A 24,344-nucleotide genomic window follows, 5' to 3' on the forward strand; every position below is an offset into this window, starting at 1 on the left:
AGTCCAGTAGGTCAAGACCAGCTTGGGCAACACGGCGAAACCCTGTCTCTACAAAAATATAAAATGTAGCTGGGTGTGGTGGTGTGCGCCTGTGGTCCCAGCTGCTCAGGAGGCTGAGGTGGGAGGATTGCTTTAGCCCAAGAGGTTGAGGCTGCAGTGAGCTGTGATCACACCACTGCACTCCAGCTCAGGCAACAGAGTGAGACCCAGTCTCAAAGGAAAAAAAAAAAAAAAAAAAAAAAAAAAAAAAATATATATATATATATATATATATATGGAGCATAAGACCTGTAAAAGCTGAGATCCCCAATGTACCAAAAGAGAGAATCAGACTTCACATTAGAATTTTAAAAATACAGTTAAAGAAAAAATTAACTAGGCTCTGCACAGCAGGTTAAATATGCAACCACTTCCAACAGAAATGATCTAGTCTTCTCACATAGTTCCAAGAATGTGCTTTAACATCTAATTCTCCATAGACAAAATAGCAAAAGCACATAATTTCATCAGCAAAGGCCCCTTTGTTCTGGACTTAAGTTCACCTCTGATCCACCAAAGTTTATATTAACAATTATCAAACTACTACTTTAATAATATTCTAAGTTTGCAACGTTATTCCTCTCATGCCTATTCCACATCACTGGTCAGAGGTATATATGCTTTTAAACTAGCCGAATGTACAAGTCCTCATGGCATCCTCACTCTGAAAATATTCAAACAACAATTTCATAATGTTATGATTGTTCCATCTTCTTCTAAGAGTTTTTGATTTGGAGCAGGTGTTTCAAATTCTGTGTTTGTGCCACTTGCTATGGATGCTAAGCTCACTTCATTAGAGGGAATAAAGCCATTATGTCCAGACTCAAAACTTAGCTCTATCTGTGTTAATGACTCCAGGCTCTCAGTATTAGCAACAGCTTTTGGAATCTGCTGTGGCACTCCGTTGTCTTCAATGACAATGTCATCTTCATCACTGTCTTCATCTTCTGGCTCAAAGCTTGGTTCAATCTGCTGTGGGTAGCCAAGAAGGCTATTATCAGTAGACTGGCCAGAGCTGCCAGAAGTCCGACTGTTCCTCACAACATTATTTCTCTGGTTTGCTGGTCTCACTGTTATGATGAGGTTACGGCTGTTTGCAATCATCATGTCTGTTACTTGATCAAGGCTCTTCCCTGAAACTTCTATGCCATTAACTTCTAAAACTTCATCATTAACAGCTAATAGTCCTGTACTTTGAGCCAGACCTCCTGGGACAAGCCTGGATATAAAGATCCCTGGAACCTTTTCTAAGCCATGTGGTGTTACCCTGACACTGGAGCCATCCCGGATGTAGAATCCCAGGGGTTTCTCAGTGCCGTATTTATAAAGACGTACCCTGCGATGTGTTTCTGGGAGAATATCCACGTCTATAATAGAAGACACAGGTCTAAAGTCTTGGGGCATACTAATGACTATATGTGGCTTTTTTCTATGGTTGTCAGGACGCAATACGTTGGATAAAACATTCTTCTTCTTTATTAGCGTGTCTGTACCAAAGGCACTGTAGTCTGCTTCTTCTGTTTAAAAATAGAACAAAATAATTATAGAAATGCTGTAAAAATATCTATTCTCTTGCAGCTGAATCTATACAGAAAGGATAACTCAAAATATATCTGGTACATAAACAAACTAGCTAATAAACTTATTCTAATCAGATCATAATCTATTACAGTAGTAAAACGCCATACCAGAAAAAAACACTAGGTGGCCATCTCAAATACACATCACAAAATAAACCAATGTGAAGTTAAAGTTTACAGAGCTCAGTGACTATTAAACATTAAATATAGTAAGTGAAATTGACAGATTTTACATATTCTTTTTTTTTTTTTTTTTCGAGATGGAGTCTCACTCTGTCACCCAGGCTGGAGTACAGTGGCACGATCTCGGCTCACTGCAACCTCCTCTTCCTGGGTTCAAGTGATTCTCCTGCCTCCACCTCCTGTAGAGGCTATAGATACAGGCACACGCCATCACACCTGGCTAATTTTTGTATTTTTAGTAGAGACGGGGTTTCATCACGTTGGTCAGGCTGGTCTCAAACTCCTGACCTCGTGATCCACCCACCTCGGCCTCCCAAAGTGCTGGGATTACAGGCATGAGCCAGTGTGCCCGGCCAGATCTTACATATTCTTAAACATCATTAACTATGTATGCTTTTTTTTTTTTTTTGTATAGGGTCTTGCTACATTGCCCAGGCTGGTTTTGAACTCCTGACCTCAAGAGATCCTCCTGCCTTGGCCTCCCAATGTGCTAGGAGCACAGGTGTGAGTCACTGTGTCCAGCTTAAAACATCATTTTAAACCAGCTACTTCAAATATATTTTTCCTTCACTTGTTTAAAAAACCTGCAATGTGGTTGGGCATGGTACCTCATGCCTATAATCCAGTGCTTTTTTCGGAGGCCATAGTGGGTGCATCACTTGAGCCCCGCCTGGGTAACAGTGTGAGACCCTGTCTTTACAAAAAGTGAAAAAAAAATTAGCCAAGTCTAATAGTGTCTGCCTGTAGTCGCAGCTAGTTCTAGTTGGAAGGCTGAGGTAGGAGAATGGCTTCACTCTAGGATTCAGGTCTGCAGTACGCTATGATCACGCCACTGCACTCCAGCCTGGGTGGCAAAACAAAAACACACCTGCAATCTGCATGTTTATCATATTCAGCTCAAAGACTTGAAATGGGATATTTGATTCTCAAGGTAAAACAAGAGAGTAAAAATCATATACCTATATCAGACGCTGAGTGGGCAGATAATGTAATTGATGCTGGTGCATATCAAACCCTTAGGAATTTTGGTCTTCTGCAAATAAACACTCTCCCTCAGTTTTCTGGAGGAGTTCTTTTTGTTGTTACTGTTTGAGACAGAGTCTTGCTCCATCACCCTGGCTGGAGTGCAGAGGCACAATCTCAGCTCACTGCAACCTCCACCTCCCAGGTTCAAGTGATTCTCCTGCCTTAGCATCCCAAGTAGCTGGGATTACAGGCATGTGCCACCACGCCCAGCTAATTTTTGTATTTTCAGTAGAGATGGGGTTTCACCATGTTGACCAGGTTGGTCTTGACTGAACTCCTAATCACAGGTAATCCACCCGCCTCAGTCTCCCAAAGTGTTGGAATTACAGGCGTGGGCTATCATACCCGGCAATTCTTGATCTCTCATTTTCATTTTGAAAGAGGCAAAGGTAGAGTGTTAACTTTTTTCTTTACTGTGTGAAAAACTATGCATAAAGTGCCATGATATTTTGTACTCAGTGGTGGTGACACAAACAGGAAGTAGTAAGGATTCTGGCAAACTAGAGAGCTCCTGCCTCATTTAGATGGCACAGCTGCTTCTCAGTTCCTGGCGGATTTTCTTCATGCCAGAAAATCTTATTTTTAGGCAAAATCTTCCTATCTTTATTTTTTTTGTTGTTTTTTCTTTCTGTTTCTATAACAATATTCCCATCTTTAAATCCTGCCACCCAATTAAATAATAAACTAAAAGAGAAAACAGAAACCTAACACCAGATATGGTTAAATTATATGGCTGAAGGAAGATAGTCTATAAACAAAACATCTCATCAGAGGATGAGAGGTAAAAAGAAAAATGCAACAGCAGAAACAAAAGTTAAATTAGTATTTTCAAAAATAACTACAGCGAGAATAAACTAAAAAGTGAAATTTACATGAATTAAAAAAAAAACAAAACTTCAATAATAAACAAAAGGCCTCTCCCTGATTTTCTAGTGGCCAGGAAAAATGAAACAAACAAAAAATAAATGGCTTCCCTCCTCCTCCACAAAAGAAATAGTTGAAAATCCTAGTCTCAGCTTCTGCCACAGAAAACACTGATATCACCATCTTGCATTTGTATAGTGCTTCAATTCATATTCTCTTGCTTAATTCTTAACCCCCTCAGCTAAACTATTATCATCTTTGTTTTATAACCAAGAAATTAAGGGTACAACGGTACAACGTAAGTTACAGAGAAAGAACTAGAGCCCAGGCTTTCTTACTACACAAGTCACATAATGAATGCTAAGTATCAATCGTGTCAGAGTACAGGGAGCTTTAATATTCTTTTCTGATGCTGCACGAACACACTACAAAACCTAGTTTCAGATAAATATATAAGATTAAGGATATCTTCTTTTTTTGGCATTCTTTTGCCCTTGGGGATACTTTTGTCATCATTTATAGAGTATTTGCATTGGGCTCTTACAGAGACAGAAATGTATTTATAATATGGCTTTGGATATAAACCCATTGATACAATAATCTTTTTGGCCAAAAAGCCTATCAAGAATAGTCTTTTAGTAATGTGTTTTCTCAAAATTATATACATTTGTTTTAGAACAACCAATAGGAAAACCTACATAACATTTATAAGGGAAATTCCAGACCATGCAAACTAAGAACAATACTAAGTTGCCTACATACCTACTCATGGGAAACCTGACCAAAAAAACCCCAAATCTGCATAATTTGGCATCGCATCCAGACTCCATTTGAATGCTCTCTGCTAAATTCTCAAAAGCAATATGCCCCAGTACAAAGCCACCTTTGTTCTCCCATCTAGCTAATCAGTTTCCAGCCACTGGGAAAGAAAATATTTTGGCAGAAAGCCAGGGTTCAGGGTGTTAAAGTGTAAAGGTGAATGTCCACAAGGAATTGGGAGTTGACTTTCTACCTGAATACTATCAGAGCATTAAACTCAGAATGAGACGGAAAGTTTGAAAACTCGATCACAGCAATTGTCCACTTGTATAAATTCAGACTTATGCAACAGTACGTGATATGGGCTAATACAGCAGTACCTCATTTATCCCAGGTCTGTTCTTCAGCCAGTAATCTCAGCTAACTGGAATAGATAAGGATCTACCTAGAAGGCCTCTAAATAGTCAAACTGGATGTCTTACTTTCTTATACACAAAAAGTGGTTGTTCTTCACTTATCCTGCACAGCCTCCCTCTGAACCTCTTACTCTTTAAACATTAATTCTGAAAAGCCTAGTAATCTCATTCCTTTGCTCACAGAGGGTCATAAACCACACATTCAGAGCAAAGGGTAAGGATCTACTTTTGAGTGGCAGGCAGATACAAGACATAAAAACAAGTAAAAAGCAAATCTGGAAAAAGAAAAGTTCTACATAAGCTCCATCAGCATCCCCATAGAGTAACAAAACAGCAGCCGTATGGTACAGTAATCAACAAAGTTCAAAATTATGCCTCATTTGAAGTTCAGAGGAAGAAACCAAATAATTTTTTAAGATGTTCTAATTCAGGAGTTGACTACCGTTTTCTGTCAAGAGTCAGACAGTAAATGTCTAGGTATTATAGACCATATAATCCCTCTTGTAGAAGCAGCTACAGGCAATCCATAAAAGAATATGTGGCCAGGCATGGTGGCTCACACCTGTAATCTCAGCACTTTGGGAGGCCAAGGTGAGAAGACTGCTTGAGCTTAGTTCAAAGCCAGACTGGGCAACACAGTAGGACCCTGTCTTTACCAAAAAAAAAAAAAAAAAAAAAAAAAAATTAAATTAGCTGGGCATGGTGGCCTGTGCCTGTAGTCCAAGCTACTGAAGTGGGAGGATCCCTGAACCTGGGAGGTCCAAAGCTACAGTGAGCTAAGACGGCATCACTGCACTCCAACCTGGGCAACAGAGTGAGACCCTGTTCCAAGAAAATTTTGTATGCAAAAACAGCCAGCAGGCGTTAGTTTGCCAACTCTTGTTCTAATACAAAATGCTTAAATGAAATAGATCTGGCAACTTTAAAAGGATTAAATATCATTTAAAGCAAATTAAATATCCAAATTTTACAGACCCCTTCTTTTTTTTTTTTTCTTTTTTTTCTTTTTTTTCAAGATGGGGTTTCACCATGTTGGCCAGGCTGGTCTTGAACTCCTGACCTCAGGTGATCCACCCACCACCTCAGCCTCCCAAAGTGCTAGGATTACAGGTGTGAGCCACCGCGCCTGGCTTCCTTCATTTCTTAATACAGAAAAATCAATCACCAAATATTTAACAAACACTATGTGCCACGAATTGTGCTCTGCGGTAGATTTGGTGAATAAAATAGATATGGTGCCTACTTTCATGGTACTTACAATCAAAAAGAGGAAATGGCAACAAACACATAATTTGAAATACTATAATTAAATTATAACAAAGGTGCTGAGAGTTGTAAGCACATCATGCTGGGAAGTATGTAAAGGGGACCTGGCCTGGCTTGCAGGATAAGGCAAGACTTCTCCAGGGAAGTGATTCTGAGAGGAAAACCAGCCAAGGGCTAATCAGTAGAAGGCAGGAAGAATGTTGCGGGCACAGGACTTCACAATATCCGAGGAGACTGAGGGCCAGACAGACAAAGAAATCCAATACAGCTAGAATGGAGTGAAAAGTGGAGGGAGGAGTCAGGAGCTGAGTCAGAGGCAGCCAGGGGCTAACCAGACAAACAGGGCCTCCTGGGAAGTACCAAGGTTTACAGACTTTAGCCTAAGGGCAAAGGGAAGAAAACCAAGGATTTTAAGGGAGACAGTGATGGTAAGCTCATTTGGTTTTTCTACAAAGCTCACTCTGCAAGCTGGACAAGGACTCACTCTGCAAGCTGGAGAAGAAGCTACTGCAGTAAATTAGGATGGCACTTGGCCTGGAAGAGAGGACGTGGAAATGGGGAGACAAATTTGAAAAACAACTAGAATGGTTTTTTTTTTTTTTTTTTTGGACAGAGTTTTGCTCTTGTTGCCCAGGTTGGAGTGCAATGGCACAGATGGGGGTTCTCCATGCTGGTCAGGCTGTTGTCAAACTCCTGACCTCAGGTGATCTGCCCACCCCAGTCTCCCAAAGTGCTGGGATTACAGGTGTAAGCCACCATGCCCCGTCTTTTTTTTTTTTTTTTGAGATGAAGTCTCGCTCTGTCACCTAGGCTAGAGTGCAATGTTGCAATCTTGGCTCACCGCAACCTCCACCTCCCAGGTTCAAGCGATTCTCCTGCCTCAGCCTCCCGAGTAGCAGGGATTACAGATGCATGCCACCACGTCTGACTAATTTTTAGTTGAGATGGGGTTTATCCATGTTGGTCAGGCTGGTCTGGAACTCCCGACCTCACGTGATCCCCCCGCCTTGGACCTCCAAAATGCTGGGATTACAGACACGACCCACCATCCCTGGCCAGAACACAGTTTTAATGGGCTTGGTGACTGACTAAAAAATAGGTGTGTCAAAGGTGACACCAGATTTCCGTTATGAGCAACTGGTGTCACATTCTGAAATATTACTCCACAATTTACTTTTTTTCATTTCTGGGCCATATCTTTTGTTAAACTATAATTTACAATTTACTACTAAAATGTATATTCCTTAGACAATTTTAAACTAAACCCCGATTTGTGAAAATGTAACCTTAAAAGACATCTACAAAATAATGTCCAATGCACAAAATCTAAGAGATGATTTAGATGCCCAGTTACAAGTTTGTGGGCCGCAAAGTCATGTCTGTATGAGGGCATGCCCTACATCAGACCAAGTTTCAAGCAAAGCCTCTCTAGTGTTTCTAACAAAACTAGAATAAATAGAAGAGGTAAACATATTTGTCTGGTGTCAATCAGAAACAGTGTTATAGCAAGAAGTCTGGGTGTAGAGATTCTGACTAGATCTGGTGAGGGGTCTGTGCTGTAGCACATCCACAGATCCTCCACCTGGCTGATTATCACGACTGGTTGGAAAGCTTTTAAAAATACACATTTCCGGCTGGGCGCAGTGGCTCACGCCTGTACTCCTAGCCCTTTGGGAGGCCGAGGTGGGTGGACTGCCTGGGCAACATGGCAAAACCCCATCTTTAAAAAATAAAAAATAAAAATACACATTTCCCTGGCTGAATTCCAAACTGACAGGAATGACCCGAGTATTTTTAAATGGTGCAAGCTTTAAATATATTTTTTTAATTTTTAGTGCACAATAATAACCTAAACAATGAGAGCAGAAAAATCTATTCTGTACCTTCTCTTCCCCCTCTCCTGAATAAATTAGATGAACTCTAATACTCTACCAGTATTAGAAAGGGGGGCTTAGGATCCTCTTTATAAAAATAACTTTTAAGATACCTGGTTTTTTGTGTTTTGTTTTTGCTCCCATGATAAATGCTCTAGGAATAGAGTATGAGGTTTTTCTTCTAACAATAAATTGTTATAGAGCAAAAATTTTGAAGGTATGCAACAACACTATCTTGAACTTCAGACTATAAAGTAGTTTACACATTGAATTGTGAGCTTTCACTTTAAAGAAATTTTAAACCATGATTTGTGAAAATGTTACCAGTAAAGTACCAGATTTTAAAAGATCATGTCGTTTTAAATTTTAAAATGGTTTTACAATTTGATTTTCAAAAATCAATTGGGGGCTGGGTGTGGTGGCTCACGCCAGTAATTCCAGCACTTTGGGAGGTGGGTGGATCACCTGAGGTCAGGAGTTCGGTAGCCTGGCCAACATGGTGAAACCCCATCTCTACTAAAAATACAAAAATTAGCCAGGCATGGTGGCGCATACCTGTAGTCCCAGCTAGTTGGGAGTCTGAGGCAGGAGAATTGCTGAACCCAGGAGGTGGAGGTTGTGGCGAACTGAGATTGCACCATTGTACTACAGCCTGGGCAACAAGAGTGAAACTCTGCCTCAAAAAAATAAAAATAAAATAAAATAAAGCACTTGGTGCTGGGCGTGGTGGCTCCCACCTGCAATACCAGCACTTGGGGAGGCTGAGGTGGCTGGATTACCTGAGGTCAGGAGTTTGAGAGAGACCAGCCTGGCCAACATGGTGAAACCCTGTCTCTACTAAAAATACAAAAATTAGCCAGGCATGGTGGCGCACACCTGTAGTCCCAGCTACTTAGGAGTCTGAGGCAGGAGAATTGCTTGAACCCAGGAGGTGGAGGTTGTGGTGAGTGGCAATCACACCATTGTACTCCAGCCTGGGTGGCAAAACTCTGTCTCCAAAAAAAAAAAAAAATTACCTGAGCATGGTGGCACACACCTGTAGTCTCAGCTACTCAAACTGACATATAAGAATGGTCCGGGCCGGGCGCGGTGGCTCAAGCCTGTAATCCCAGCACTTTGGGAGGCCGAGGCGGGTGGATCACGAGGCCAAGAGATTGAGACCATCCTGGTCAATATGGTGAAACCCCGTCTCTACTAAAAATACAAAACATTAGCTGGGCATGGTGGCGTGTGCCTGTAGTCCCAGCTACTCAGGAGGCTGAGGCAGGAGAATTGCCTGAACCCAGGAGGCGGAGGTTGCGGTGAGCCGAGATCGCGCCATTGCACTCCAGCTTGGGTGACATGAATGAAACTCCGTCTCAAAAAAAAAAAAAAAAAAAAAAGAATGGTCCGAACCTGGGAGGCAGAGGTTGCAGTGACCCAAGGTCATGCCCCTGCACTCCAGTCTGGGCAAGAGTGAGACTCTGTCAAAAGAAGAAAAAAAATCACTTGGTACATACCAAGTGAAATTCTGTCCTATTGATGCCTAACAGAAATCAAAAAGCAAAGATAACAGAAAATGTGCTGTAATCAAGCAGTAAAATGTAACTATAACTATATCATACTTTATATTAGTTTCTTGAATTAAATGTTCATTAGGGTTTACATAAAATCAGATTTCTAGTTAAGCACCTGTTCAAATTTGCTTAAAATAAAGAGTGCACGCATCATAGTACACTATGTAAGTCTGTCAGATTTAGACGCTGGGACAAGACAGACAAATAAAAAGTTAACATATACTTAAATAAGATACTTCCAGGTCTTCATAGGGTGACGTGGTAAAGGTAGGAGGGTGGAGGGCTTTAGTTAGAATGGTCAGAAGAGACTCCTCTGACACCGTTATCTGAGCTAAACAGGAGGAGGCAGACATGGGAAGAGCTCTGGGTGAAGTGTCTTTATGAGAAGAATAACCAAGCATGAGAGCACAGAAACAGAAACAAGCTCACTGCAGGGTGCAGTGGCTCATGCCTGTAATCCCAGCACTTAGGGAGGCCAAGGTGGGTGGATCATCTGAGGCCAGCCTGGCCAACATGGTGAAACCCCATCTCTATTAAAAATACAAAAATTGGCCAGGTGTGGTGGTGGGCGCCTGTAATCCCAACTACTTGGGAGGCTGGGGCAGGAGAATTGCTTGAACATGGGAGATGGCGGGTGCAATGAGCCAAGATCTTGCCAGTGCACTTCAGCCTGGGTGATAGAGCGTGACTCCATCTCGAAAAAAGAAAAAGAAAGAAAGAACATATATATATATTTAAAATTAGCCAGGCATGGTGGCTTCAGCCTGTAGCTCCAACTATTCAGGAGGCTGAGAATTGCCTATTTCTATACCAAATTCTAAGGGTTATCAATTATATTGGACATTTCACCTTTACTATTAATACATAGAAAACATCTGTTCACTTGGAAACATATCTCTAAGTTGTAATTCCTACGACAAGAATAAAAACCATCAAAGGTCTCAATAATAATTATACCACCAATAAATAAAAACTTAAAAAGGAAATAAAAAATAACCATCCTTAAAAGATGTTAGGATTAATTCCATAATCATCCAAGTACATAATTCCATTAACAAAACATGTGGTAGTATAACCCAACTCTCATAATCTTTCTAACAAATGGGATAATCCAACAAAATTCTGTCAGATGGCAATACTTTAAAAACCCATTCTACATTTGAATGCACATTCCAAACAGCAGCTTTTTTTTTTTTTTTTCTTTTTTAGATGGAGGTTTGCTCTTTGTTGCCCAAGCTGGAGTGCAGTGGAACGATCTTGGCTCACTGTAACCTCTACCTCCTGGGTTCAAGCGATTCTCCTGTCTCAGCCTCCTGAGTAGCTGGGATCAGGCATACGCCATCATGCCCGGCTAAAGCAACTAATTTTTTAATGAAAATTACAATTGCTAACAAGAAAGGCCTATTATTCAACCATAATTATTTAAATTCTTCCTCCTTTTCTAGCACTCTATATTTAGCTTTCTAAGGTTCTATCTTCATCCCACTTGGTCTTTATGTGTACTTCCAAAATTTTAACTATCACTTTTCAAAAGGCTTGCAAATCTAACTAGTTTTTAGATTTCTACCCTGATCTCTTGTCTACCATTTCCAATCTCCTGCATAATTGGTAAGCTTATTTGTCCTAAGACAAAATTCATAATTTTCTTTTCCAATTCAATCTACTCTGCTTGTTCATGACACTGTCCCAGCTGTCAGACTCAAATCGTCAAGGTATGCTCTGCTGGACTCTCCCTTCACTGCTGGATTCTCCTTCATTCCTTCATTGCCACTTTGGGTACAATGACTCCCAAGTATCTCCCCTCCTATCTTCCTGTCACTGCCTCCTCCTCTCCCACCACCTCTCCCCTCTACTTCCAGGCCAGTCTCCTCACTTCTCCACCGCCTGCTCCTGGCTCTCTGCTGTACGACTGCTGCCCACTCCAATTCATCCTGAACAGCCAACTGAATCTTTCTAAAGTCATACTCTCATTATGTCACATCACTGTTCGTTACTTATGAGATACATCCCAGGAGACTTTGGGAACATTAATTTGTGTGTTGCAAATTATTTTGTAAAATAGTCAAGTGATAAAGACAGAGGTTATCCTTGGAGGTTTATTTTGTTGGTGGACTTTAGTTCCTCCAAACCCAGAAAAGCAAAGATACATAATCAGTGGAATTTCAGAGCGCTGGGAGTGGTCTGATGCTTATCAACTGATTATAAATAGTTTCACCTTCAAAGGCAATCCCTACCCATTCTCTCAAGCTACTTTCTTTCTTTTTTATTTTTTTGAGAAGCAGTCTCGCTCTGTCGCCCAGGCTGTATAGTGCAGTGGTGCAATCTCAGCTCACTGCAACCTTTGCCTCCCAGGTTCAAGCAATTCTCCTGCCTCAGCCTCCTGAGTAGCTGGGACTACAGGCACATGCCACCACACCCTGCCAATTTTTGTATTTTTAGTAGAGACGGGGTTTTACCATGTTGGCCAGGATGGTTACAAACTCCTGACCTCGACTGATCTGCCCACTTCAGCCTCCCAAAATGCTGGGATTACACATGTGATCCACCACACCTGGCTGCTCTCAAGCTACTTTCTGGGTTGGCTTACAAACACCGTAAGTCTTTAATTTATCCCAATACCAGGTTCAATGCTCTCATGCTGGCTTTCCAAAGCACTTCATTTACAATAGAGAAAGGAATAAATGGTACATGCCATAATGAGCCCTACCCTGCCCATCTGTAGACACATATACATACACACAGGCTATGAAGTTAAAAAAAAAAAAAAGTTTTAGGACTCAAAATACATTTGAAAGTTCTTGGCTGAGCATGGTGGCTCATGCCTATAATCCCAGCACTTTGAGAGGCTAGAGGATCACTGGAGACCAGGAGTTGGTGACCAGTTTGGACAACATAGTAAGACCCAGTCTTTACAAAAAAAAAAAAAATGAAAGAAAATTGTTGCCAAACAGTGATTTCAAATTTTTTTTTGGAAGATTAATACCAGTGTTTACATCCCTCCATAACAATGACTTCCCGCCTCATTTTCCAGATAATTAACTAGTTTCATACACTTTCTTTAAGAAGTATCCTAAAAGGAAAAGAAAGAAAACATTTACTAGGTGCCTACTATAAGCCAGGGCACTGCACTTAGCTCATTTAATCCCCATAGTAATCCTACAATATATTATATTCACTCTATAGGTACAGACATTGAGACTCAGGAAGATTAAATGGCTTTGTTTTTGGTGTCTATTAACTGGTAAATACAGCCCTTGAAAGTTGGTTGCCATCAAAAAACATGAATGCTTTAGACTCCAAAGACATACTCTTTTTACAGTTTTCTGAATGGAGAATAATCCATTTGATAAAGTTAAGATTCAATAAATTCCCAATATTCAATAAATTCCCAATTTCTATTTAAGGAAAAATAAAACCAGAGAGATTAACACAAAAGTAACTAGAAATATAAATTTTCTCAAGTACACTTAGTGAAGCATAAAGATATGTATGTATTTTTCAAGACAGAGTTTTGCTCTCGTTGCCCAGGCTGAAGTGCAATGGTAGGATCTTGGCTCACTGCAACCTCTGCCTCCTGGGTTGAAGCGATTCTCCTGCCTCAGCCTTCCGAGTAAATGGGATTACAGGCACATATCAACATAAGGATATTAATTAAACCAACAGTATCACAAATGTTTTAACCTACATGTTAGTTAACATAGTAAGAAGATTCACACAAAATGTTTATTCACTAAGTTTGTGGCAAAGTCTGGATATCCTATCAATGGGGAAAATACACTGTTTCTATTTCTAACACAATTTTTCTAAACAGTGATACTTACCCTTCTTTTGTATAAAAATCCTAAGTAGTGGATTGGCCGTTGAAACAGCTTTGTGATAATTGTCATCATTATTTATAGGTAGTAAGTCTCCATGGATGTCTGCATAGCCTACCAAAACGTCAACATTGGGAATCTTATGAACATGTTGTAGTAATCCATAAAACTCCTCAAATTTTCCAGGTTTTGATCTTTCCAGTGAAAACCGACGAAATTCAGCTCCAAACTATAAACATAACAAACATATTACTTTTTTAAAAAAAGTAAAAAGACCCAATTTGAAAATGCATGCCATAGAAAAATGAAGGAGCAGAGTTAAGGAAAGATTGTCTATTGTCAGGAACCTATCAGGGATTTTACTATCAGGGATTTTAAAGAGACTAAGAAAGGCACAAGAATGTGCCTCCTGATTGCTGTGTCTCTGAAGAGCATTCCCTTCAAGAGACGCAGGCTCAACTCAATCCCTGGGCTACCAAGGCCTTACTGCAGACTGTTCTGCATAGTAACTCAGCTCAAACCCTGTCTAGAGCCCAGACTCTGACAGCAATGCTCTCCTTACTCACATCATGGGGTACCAAAGACTTGTCCAAGTCTTTATTTTGACCACCAAAGAAAAGCATTTAAGTGTCCTTCTTCACAGAAGGAACTACGATTTCATGGGATATGGTAGGAATCAACAGCAAAATACACAAAAACAACTGTGAGCTACGTGGCATTAAGGTATGATCCTCCCTATGTTAACGCAGAAAAAAGAAGCTTTAGTAATACATCAAATGTATGTCCTATAACTATCCAATTAATGCACAACGTGTTCGTGTGTTTGGCACAGTGCTAGGCCCTAGAGATTGAAAGCCTCAAGCCTGCTCCAGAAGCTCACCAATTAGTGGGTAAAGAGAGTAATTGCTTCAGGGAGGTATTAAGGGATCACGCAAATGGGAAAGAATGGAGAGGAAGACAGCCCTCATGGTGCCCAATACTTACCTTCACAGTTGTGATTCTCAAGTCTGTTTCCCTACACCTCTGTTTTCCCAATGTCAAATAATTAAAAGTGACTCTTATTCAACACCTGAGGCTGGGTGCGATGGCTCACACCTGTAATCCCGGCACTTTGGGAGACCGTGGTGGGTGGATCACTTGAGGTCATGAGTTCAAGACCAGCCTGGCCACATGGCAAAACCCCGTCTCTACTAAAAATACAAAAATCAGCCAGATGTGGTGGCACATGCCTGTAGTCCCAACTACTTGGGAGGCTAACGCAGGAGAATCTTTTGAACCTGGGAGGCAGAGGTTGCAGTGAGCTGAGATCACACCACTGCACTCCAGCCTAGGTGACAGAGCAAGACTCTGTCTCAAAAAAAACAAAACAAAACAAAAAAACCCCAAAACACTGAGGACTGGCTTCATCTAGTCCATAATAAACAGGATTTATAACTTACTGTGGGAATAGCATGACATTTCCTCAAATGTGGAAACCTAAGAAAAGTTAATCAGCCTTCCCCAAAAAGTGTCCCAGTCATGTTTCAGAAATGCTACATTACTGTAATTATGCTCTTGGGAATCACTGTAGAGACCAGCACTTTAAAGGCTCATTTACGTCCTATGGTGATTTTTAAAAATACTTAAACAAGTGTTTGCCAAGTGTGTTTAATTACTGAACTCGTATTTCCTCCAAATATCTATTACTAGCAAGAAATACTAATGTAAAAATATTATGTCCCAAAGAAAAAAAGAAAAGAAAAATCCTAATATACTACTGGGACAGCCTTAAGTATCATGTAGGGAAAGCCCCTTGTCATAATAATTTGAGCAGTTTGCAGATATGTCAATTCATTTTCCGAAAGGCCCCATGGGACATCTGGATATACTGGTTTTGCTCTATCTAAAGTTCATCTGCCCTCCTTACACCTATACTCCTCATTGGTTTTAAATTAAAATCAAAACTCACTAAAAACACCTCTTACCTCTAACAAAAAATTTAAACAGTTCCCAAAACACATTCCTAAAACATAAACACTAACATCTGACAAGAAAATAAGGTGACTCATATCTAAAGCTCTCAAAGTTTAGTCACACCTTCACATTTCAAAGTAAATAAAAACTCAGGGAACACCCTTTATATCAGTTAGTCTTATGATGTTATCAAAAGTCACAGTTTCTCCTCCATTTTCTTTATTCTGGCATCACAGCATGACGTTGCTAGTACTTTCTGATTCATCTACAGGGTTTATCACTTCCCCTGACGTAGGAATGGGAGTAACATGTGATCATTTAATATTTTAGGGTTTCAATGTTTTTGTTAAAGCTTTTGGATGAAATTTCTTTGCTTAACATTTTCTCTTGCTTAACTGTTATAATAGAGAACTTTTTACTATATGAACAAAAAACCTAACAGATAAAATTAAGATTCAATCAGCAATTAGTCACTATTGTGAACCATTTACAATTGTTTTATAGCCTAATCTAGTTTGTCCTAGCCATCCAAAATAGGTGTGGACTCCCTTCCCCCAGTGTCCGTTGGTACATTCTAGAAATACAAACTTAATTTTCATAGTCTATTTGCCTATGAATAATAATTAGGAAATTTTATGACTCAAAGACTGTTCCAGGGTTATTAAAGGACATCACCATGATTATTGATTAAGAATCTTTCTAACACTAGAGATACAATTAGGAAGATAAATCAGTTACCAAAGAAAAGTCACATACTCACTGGTATCATAAATTTAACTATAGTTATATTTACGTTCTCGATTATTTTATTATCATTATTTTTCCCTTCCACTTGTAAAGATAAGAAAGTTGACACTACTGCTTTATTTCATTTTTCAAACTTTGTATTTTTTTGAGACAGAGTTTCCCTCTGTCACCCAGGCTGGAGTGCAGTGACACAATCTTGGCTCACCACAACCTCCACCTCCCAGGCTAAGGCGATTCTCCTGCCTCAGCCTCCTGAGTAGCTGGGATTACAGGCATGCAGCACCACACACACTAATTTTTGTGTTTTTAGTAGAGACAGGGTTTCATCATGTTGGCCGGGCTGGTCTTGAACTCCTGACCTCAGGTGATTCGCCCACCTTGGCCTCTCAAAGTGCTGGGATTACAGGCATGAGCCACCACACACGGCTGACACTACTGCTTTATATGAGGAAAAAGAGATCTTAAAAATGGATGAGAACCCGGTGTGGTGGCTACCACCTGTAATCCCAGCACTTTGGGAGGCCTAGATGGGTAGATCACCTGAGCTAAGGAGTTAGAAACCAGCATAAGCAACATGGCAAAACTGTGTTTCTAAAAAGATTTTTAAAAATAAAAATAAAAAAAGTAAAAGAAAAATAGACCGGGTAGGTGCAGTGGCTCATGCCTGTAGTCCCAGTACTTTAGGAGGCAGAGATGGGGGCATCACTTGAGCTCAGGAGTTCAAGATCAGCCTGGGCAACTTGGCAAGACCCCCGTCTCTATAAAAAAAATAAAAAATTAGCTGGTGTAGTGGCCATGTGTATAGTCCCGCTACTCAGGAGGCTAAAGTGGGAGAATCGCTTGAGCCCAAGAGGTTGTGGCTGCAGTGAGCCATGATCATGCCATTGTACTCCAGCCCCAGTGACAGAGCGAGATCCTGACACCAAAAATAAAAAAATTTAAAAAAGGACCTGCACACTATCTATTTTGTCATAAACTCTTAGGGATTAGTGTTGTAAAGAAGCTGTGGTATCACTAAAGCAATGTCAAAGGAAATTGTGTTTCAAAAACCTCTCCAAATATTTTTTAAATGATTAAATGACAAATATTTCAATCCATTGAAAATAAATGTTATCAGTAATATATATTTGAAACATACAAGGTGTCACAGACACATTAGTAACATTCCCCTACCTATATCTTGCCTATTTGTCAACAGCTAGAACACTGGGACCGACTTCATTCAGTGCATGTTCCTAGAATCAGTGTATGATTCTACTTAAGAGACATGGTTCACTAAAAGTGCAGTATGGCAGTTCAAATACACAACATGTAGTTTAGACAGAAGTATGTGAAAGATTCAAAAATCAGTTGACAAGAGAAAGGCACAAAGCCTGAAATTCCAGTTTTAAAGCACTCAAGGTTTCTCAGTACTGGAGATAAACTACTATTTGACTGTATTTATCAGCATGCTGATAAATACTGATACATACTGATAAAACAGAATTCCTACTCATTTTTTTCTTATGGGAAAAAAATTAAACATTTGCTACCCAGATTAGGGCTATACGCTTATTTTTAAGATTATGCAATATCACAAGTGTTTTTCTTTCCGTAACCTCAACGCCCACAAATCCAAACGAGACTTAGAAATGCCATAAGAAGATTCAACCACTGAGCATGGAACCACTATTGCCACTATACCGCTAAAGGAAAAGCTCTGCTATATATTTTGGGTCATCTTCACACTACATAGCTCAAGCAAGTCACTTCAATTTGCTATGCTGTGCACAGGGCACACAGACACGCACATTCCTTAAATTGCTATAACTACACTTCTTACTGATTCTGAAACTAGTGCCAATCCTCATTTCAGTGCCAAATCACATTTTTAAATGATGTTACAAACAAATGTAGATTTTCTCGATGTGATTCTCAGTTACAGAAACTTACAGAACTTTGCTTATCAACCCTAGACAATAAAACCATTCTACCCAGAGGCTCTAGAAAGCTTTCCTTACTCCATTCAACTCACTCCTTGATTCTGCATACTCCTTAGTAGGCTTACAATCTATGATGCTCCATTACTTTTTTTTTTTTTGAAATTGATACGCTTTCCATTTTTTCGTTTTCTGTGTTTTGGCCTTTTCAATTCTATTTTAAATGTTCTCAGGGCCCAGCCAGTGCCCTGTTTCGTATTCTGCAGTGCCTAAAAGTTACTGTTAAAAAGGCATGAAGGCTTTGCAAAAAGAGCGCTTGGGAAGTCATAACCTTTCTGAACTTCAGTCTTCTCAGAGAATTGGACTGGACTATCTAAGCTCCTTTTAACTCTTCAACTCAAGAAACTGTTGAAAATGTTCCCGTAGCTGCCGATCACCTTCAAATTCCAGCTCAAAATCCCCCAAATTCCAGCTCAAAACCCCCTTTGGAAGGCATTCCCTAACTAATCCCTACAGACTCCCCTGCTCACCGAGCCTTGCGATTTAGGAATTCAGTGAATACCGAAGTAATTATCAGCAGATTGGCATACCGCTGGTCAAGGGGAAACACACTTGATGTGAGTAGGTAGCAGGATGGAATGAGAAGAGCATCCAAACTCAAACTGTAAAGTGCTACTCCAGCGTAAGGTGATAGCGCTAACTTTACAGATTAAATGCATACCAAAGTTAGTTCTAGAAAGAGCGCTAGCAGGAAGCAAAGCGAACTTTTCAAGGGCTATTTAGTTCACTGGGCTCTCTCCTTCGCCACTCGATGCGCCCCGGAACCACAGAAAGGGGGAACCAGGTGGTCCAGGGCCCTTTCACAGCCCAGCAGGCAGGATTCCCCTGCACCTTTTGAGCCGCCTCGCATTCCATTCAGTGTGTGCCATCCTCGGGCATACCCTGGCTCCTACTCCCAGCCGTGAACACGGGAATGAGATTTACGGGACGAGATTAAACGCTGGACTAGCTCTTCCTCCTGCCGGGGCCACGGGCGGAGGGACACTAGCGCCCGCCGCCCCCCGCCGCCCCCTCCTCGGCAAGTTTATTACCCACCGTCCCCCGCCCGCACCGTCCAGACCCCGGGGCAGCTCGGACCGTCGCCTCCCCCGGCGCTCCGAGACCTGCCCAGCCTCTCCCAGGCCCCGGCCCCCCAGGCCCGCCGCTCCGCCCAGCCCGGGCCCCGCGCACCTTGCTCTTCACCTCCATGGTGCCCAGGCAGCCGCTGCCCGCCGCGTGCCGGTGGCTGCGATTCATGCTGAACGCCGGGCCCGCGGCGGCCTCCTCCGGCCGGGCGGCCCCTCTGGAGCGCAGGGAGCGAGTGCGCGGCCGGCGGGCTCGGAAGGCGGCTGCGGCCCGGGAGCCTCCTCACAGGCACCTGCAGAGAAGGCGGCCGCAACTCTGGCTCCGCGCTGAGCTGCACTCGGCCGGCTGCTCACACGGCGAGACCGAGGGTCGGACTGGCTGCGCGGCAGGCGGAGACGCAGCTCCCTCCCTCCGGGCCCCAGCGGCTGCGGAGGCGACAGCGCTGGAGGAGGAGGAGGAGGAGGAGGGGGCGGAGCGGAGGCCACAGGCGCCGCAACCTCTCCCTCAGCCGCCTCCCCAGCGAGCCCGCGCGCGCGCACCCGAGCCGGGCCACAGCCGCGGCGCGTGCGCGCGCTCACCTGCAGCCCCCGAAGCTGCCGCAACCGCTCGCGCTCCGCCCACACCCAATCGGAAGCGCGCACCTGCGCCCGCGGCGCCAACCAATCGATACTCGCCTCGCGCGATGCGTGGGCGGGCCGCCTCCTCAAAAAACCCCGCCTTCCGCCGCGCTATTGGTCCTGCGCTTCGAGGGAGGGGCGGGATCACCTGAAGCCGTAGACCTCCGCCCCTCATCAAGCCGGAGAGTCAGAAGGCGCATGCGCGGGTTCTGGAGTTTCCGCCCAGGGAAAGCACGCGGGGCGGTCGGCCGGAAGCGCGAGCGCACCTGAAGAAGGGCTCCGCTGTGTGGACCTTTTGCGCACGCGCATGCGCGCGCCTCGTTGCCGGGCGCCGCCGGGGGCTCGCGCCGCTTGGCGCGCGTCAGTCACACGCCTGGCTCTGGGGATGGGACGACCAGCGCTGCCGGTGGCCGAGGCGCTACGGGGCTGTTCGGTTCCCGCCGGTCTCCCTCCCCGCTTCCACTTTGGGATGGGGCATCCCCCAACGACGCCCCTCCACCGCCCTTTAGCGTCGCTTAGGTGTCCCGTTGCAACTCTTGTTTGCAAAATTTAAGTTTTCTCGCCTCTGTAGCAGTTGCTGGGGGAGAAGCTTAGGGCTCTCTTGGCTTGATTTTGTCCGAAGAGACTCTGCACGCCCTAAGTTCGTCAGGTCGAGAGGGAAGGAAAGTGAGCTTGAGGCGCGGGAAGGCTCCTTGCGGGCCCAGCCTCCCAGAGGATTTCTATTCCGGTGCTTTTTTTTTTTTCTTTAAACCTCTGAAGTCTTCCTCTTCCCTCCTCCCACCATTCCTTAGCCATTCGCTGTTTCTATGACAGCCTCTGGGTTGTGTTCGTTTCCCGGAGTGACCAAGCTGTGTCCCAGAGCAACAAAACGCTGAATCCTCCTCTCTGAATGTCTCAGTCCCAGAGACCGGCCTCTCTTCACACAGACCCTGTTGGCCATGGGGAGGAGAGGAGAAGACTGAAGATTCTGGCTGGAGGAGATTCCCAAATCCCAAGGGCTCCCTGTGGGCTCTGGGAATCCAAGAGCTATTGAAACCTGCAAGCCAGGAAAGGGGCGGGGGAATGGAGATGGAGGAGGAGGGTCCAGCCTGAGATCTGGCAAGAAGAGTGGTTTGAGTGCCTTCCTCCCCTCACCTCCCTGCCCATCTCGGGTGCCTCCTAACACTTGGACCCGTTTCCCAGCACGGGTGACAAGTTCCAGGTTTCCCATTTTTGTGCGCATCTGAGTTTTGCGAGTAACCCGCCTCCACCCTAGAATGAAAGCTCCCGAAGGCAGGGAGCACTTGCGCTTTGCTGTCATCGAGTAGCACAGAGCTGACTTCCAGCGGGTACTCAGATGTGTCTTTGCTGAGTGCTCAGCTGAGGGTGTCCTTTCAGCAGGCTCACTTTGCCCCACCTGGGTTCAAAGGTGAGAAGCTCATTTTTTTTTTCCCCTGGAGGATTCAGGTCACCAGACGTTTGTGGGGGAATTTAAGGTTTTTCTGGCCTTCTGAGGTGGCAGCACAGGTGGAAAGGACACCAATTCAAGCTGAATAATAAATAAGCAAGCTGCCTCCACCCCCTGTACGAAAGCACATATGAGGTGACTCAAGCTCAGCCGGAAATAAAGTGCCTATCAGAGCAGCTGCAGGGCCTGTAACTCCCCTGTTTGGACTAGCACAGCAGTTCCCAACATTTTTTCTCAAGACCCCTTTACACTATTAAAAATCGTGGGGGACCCCAAAGCACTTTATGTGTTATATCTTTCAGTGTTTATCTTAGAATTAAAACGGATGTGTCTAAAACATGGGAATACACCAGCATGCATTCCAACAGTCATCAGACTGATGATGTCATCACATCTTGTCCCTTCTGGAAAACTCCATTGTATACTCTCGAGACAATGAGAATGAGGAGAACAAATGACATCTTAGTTTTGTGAAAACAGTTTTGGCTTTGCAAAGATCCCCCATAAAGGGGTCTCAGGGACTCCCAGGGACCACATTCTGATCATGGCTGGACTAGAAACCATGTCACCACCTTTAGTGAGCTGGATTCTTAGGTCTCCCCCTCCTCTCCCTGATTGGCAGGACCACACCCTGGGAGCAGCGCCCAGCTCTGTGTGATGAGTGGTGTTGGGTGGTTGAATTTTACTCGTGTTATCGGTACTGATTTATCAGGCCCTTTTAAAAAGGAAGTTTATGGGTGCCAGTGCACCTGCGTGGGCCCTGCATTCCTGGAGGTGTCGTCACATCCTCTCTCCCCTCCCGGGGTGTGGCATCCCTCTACTTGGACTTTCCTTTCTAGAGACAGGGCCAGGCCAGAGCTTCCTGGATCTAAGGAAAATTATTTCAACTCGAAATAATTTTGTATTTCGAGTTGTATAAGGAAGGAATGAGGAAAATAGTTTGAATTTGATAAAAGTACTGGGAAGGAAGAAAACTCTTTCATTCCGAGAGATGTTAAGGCCGTAAGTATGTCCATTGGGCCTGAATTTCAGCCTTTCAGCTCATTGCAATCTCCACCTTGTAGGTTCAAGCAATTCTCCTGCCTCAGCCTCTTGAGTAGCTGGGATTACAGGCACCTGCCACCACGCCCGGCTAATTTTTGTGTTTTTAGTAGAGACAGGGTTTTGCCATGTTGACCAGGCTGGTCTCGAACTCCTGACCTTGTGATTTGCCCACCTCGGTCTCCCAAAGTGCTGGGATTACAGGCGTGAGCCACCGAGCCTGGCCAAATTTCAGCCTTTCTTGAGAAGCATGATCAGCACAGACAAGGATTTGTATTCCTGTTTCTTCCATTTGAAGACTAACCCTAACCTTATTTCTCTCCATCCTCCCTCCCCACCCCCAAATCCTCAAGCTAAAGCTGATCAAGACTTACATGTGGCCTGAAAAGCTAGTCCCCTGCCTGGGAGAATTAATACTCGGTGGGTTAGGGAGAAGGAAGGTGAACATATGACATTATGGACACTCTAACTTATAGGTTCACAAAATCCTTAGTCCAGAATGGGCTACCAGAGATAATCATGCACATATATTGTCAAGCCTCTCCACCCTCTGAAAGAAGTTAGTGAAGGTTACACTCCTGCTTTCTGTGCCTTTTCAATACTTTCTGTCTTGAAGTTCTACAAACACCCCATCGTGTTTGTTTGAAATCCACCTTGTAAGGTGGCGTTTGTAATTTTCCATAATTAGTTTTCTTAATTCATTATTGTATAATGATTCTTCTTCCTTTCCTTCTTCCTCCAACTCTTAGAAAAAAAAAAAGAGGGGGCAAGAAGTCATCTGTAATGCTGGTAAAAAATTTTCAAGAAATTTCTCTTGCCAGCTCTTTTTCTCCTTGATTGCCCATGTTCCAATTCTGATGGAGCTGGTTAATCATTCTTTGAGAAAGAGTTGAAGTATATATTTATGAATCTCAGACTACTCACCGAAGCATTTTAAGCCCTTTAGCAGAAGTGGAATTAAGTCACATGATCTGTTTTCTGGTTAATAGCTTATATAATACTGTACGGCTTTTTGCACAGGGCTGGGGTGGTGCTCACAGACAGACGAATGAATTGTTTTCTGTAGCCTCTAGGATGCAAGATGCCTTTTTAGGTAAAAACCCAGCTTTGCAGGAGGCAGTATGTGCCAGGCATGGTCGGTGCCTAAGCCTTGCCCTTGGCTTGTTTCACGACGGGTTTGTTTTCTGACCCCTCTCTGGGATTCAGTTTCTCCATCTGTAAATGCAGGACCTGATGAGATCATCTCCACAAGCCCTTCCAGCTCTTAACATTCTCTGGTACTCCAGGGATAATGGAGATTGATCATTATTTCAACATTACCAGGGATGAACTAGAATAAAAAGAATAATCTTTCCATCAGGGTCAACAGACAGGTTGCGGTCATTAGCCACACTATTCCACTTCCCAGGAGGTGTTGATGAAGATAATGATAGTTAACATTTATAAGAGACCTACTAGGTGCCAGGAACTAGCTAAGCTGTTTTCTATTAACTTATTTAATTTAAAGTTGCATGAAAGAACTTTATGTTTGGAGGCACTCAGATCTTTATTTTTTAAACTGATAGACGTTTATTTGAGTGGTTGCTCTGCTCCTTGCTGTCTGGGTGACCTTGACCCTGTTCTCTTAACCACTCAGAGCCTCAGATTTCTCCTCTGTTCCTCTATAAGAGGAAGTAAGACAGCAATGCTTACCTTACCAGATTGTTGCAGGGCTGAGATGAGAAACTATACTTGAAACTGCTCTGCAAACCATCAAGTCTGGTACAGATAGTAGTGGGTTTCATTTAGCAAATAATGTTGTCTACCAAAGACTTTGAAAGGGATTCCTTGAAATAGAATGAAAATGTGTAATAAATAAACATTTCTTTTTGTTTTCACATCAGGTAACCTTTCAGTAAACATCCCTCAGGTCAAGAGGCAGCCTAGGGCAGTCATTAAGAGCATGACTGGAGCCAGATACCTACAGTTGAGTCCTGCCTCTGCCATTTTCTAGCTGTGTGATGTTAGGCAAATTCTTAACTTCTTTGAGCCCCTGTCTTCTCATCTGTAAAATGAGCATAATAAGAGAATGAATCGTCTTAATTTTTTTTTTTAATTTTTTGAGACAGAGTCTCACT

At 43.0% G+C, this 24,344-nt stretch overlaps 1 protein-coding gene across 1 annotated transcript; it reads right to left on the reverse strand.

Moving 5' to 3' along the window:
• Window positions 1-278: 278 nt before the first annotated feature.
• On the reverse strand, window positions 279-19,432 carry PARD6B (par-6 family cell polarity regulator beta). The gene is made up of 3 exons (XM_032256006.1): window positions 19,228-19,432; window positions 13,385-13,607; window positions 279-1,556 (listed from the first exon to the last, which is right to left on the reverse strand). The coding sequence occupies exons 1-3, from the start codon at window positions 19,291-19,293 to the stop codon at window positions 727-729; spliced, it is 1,119 nt and encodes a 372-aa protein (XP_032111897.1). The 5' UTR covers window positions 19,294-19,432; the 3' UTR covers window positions 279-726.
• Between the last annotated feature and the right edge of the window lie 4,912 nt (window positions 19,433-24,344).

Source organism: Sapajus apella, unplaced genomic scaffold (assembly GCF_009761245.1).
Source record: "Sapajus apella isolate SASKATOON/1434 unplaced genomic scaffold, GSC_monkey_1.0 scaffold92, whole genome shotgun sequence".
In the NCBI taxonomy this organism is placed as follows: domain Eukaryota; kingdom Metazoa; phylum Chordata; class Mammalia; order Primates; family Cebidae; genus Sapajus; species Sapajus apella.

What these genes read in the sequence shown, in the direction of transcription:
- PARD6B (XM_032256006.1), bottom strand. Translation starts at nt 19,293, where the DNA reads ATGAATCGCAGCCACCGGCACGCGGCGGGCAGCGGCTGCCTGGGCACC. An exon ending in CCATGGAGGTGAAGAGCAAG is followed by an intron (nt 13,608 to 19,227) that starts GTGCGCGGGGCC and finishes TTATGTTTATAG; the next exon opens with TTTGGAGCTGAATTTCGTCG. An exon ending in GATTTTTATACAAAAGAAGG is followed by an intron (nt 1,557 to 13,384) that starts GTAAGTATCACT and finishes ATTTTTAAACAG; the next exon opens with AAGAAGCAGACTACAGTGCC.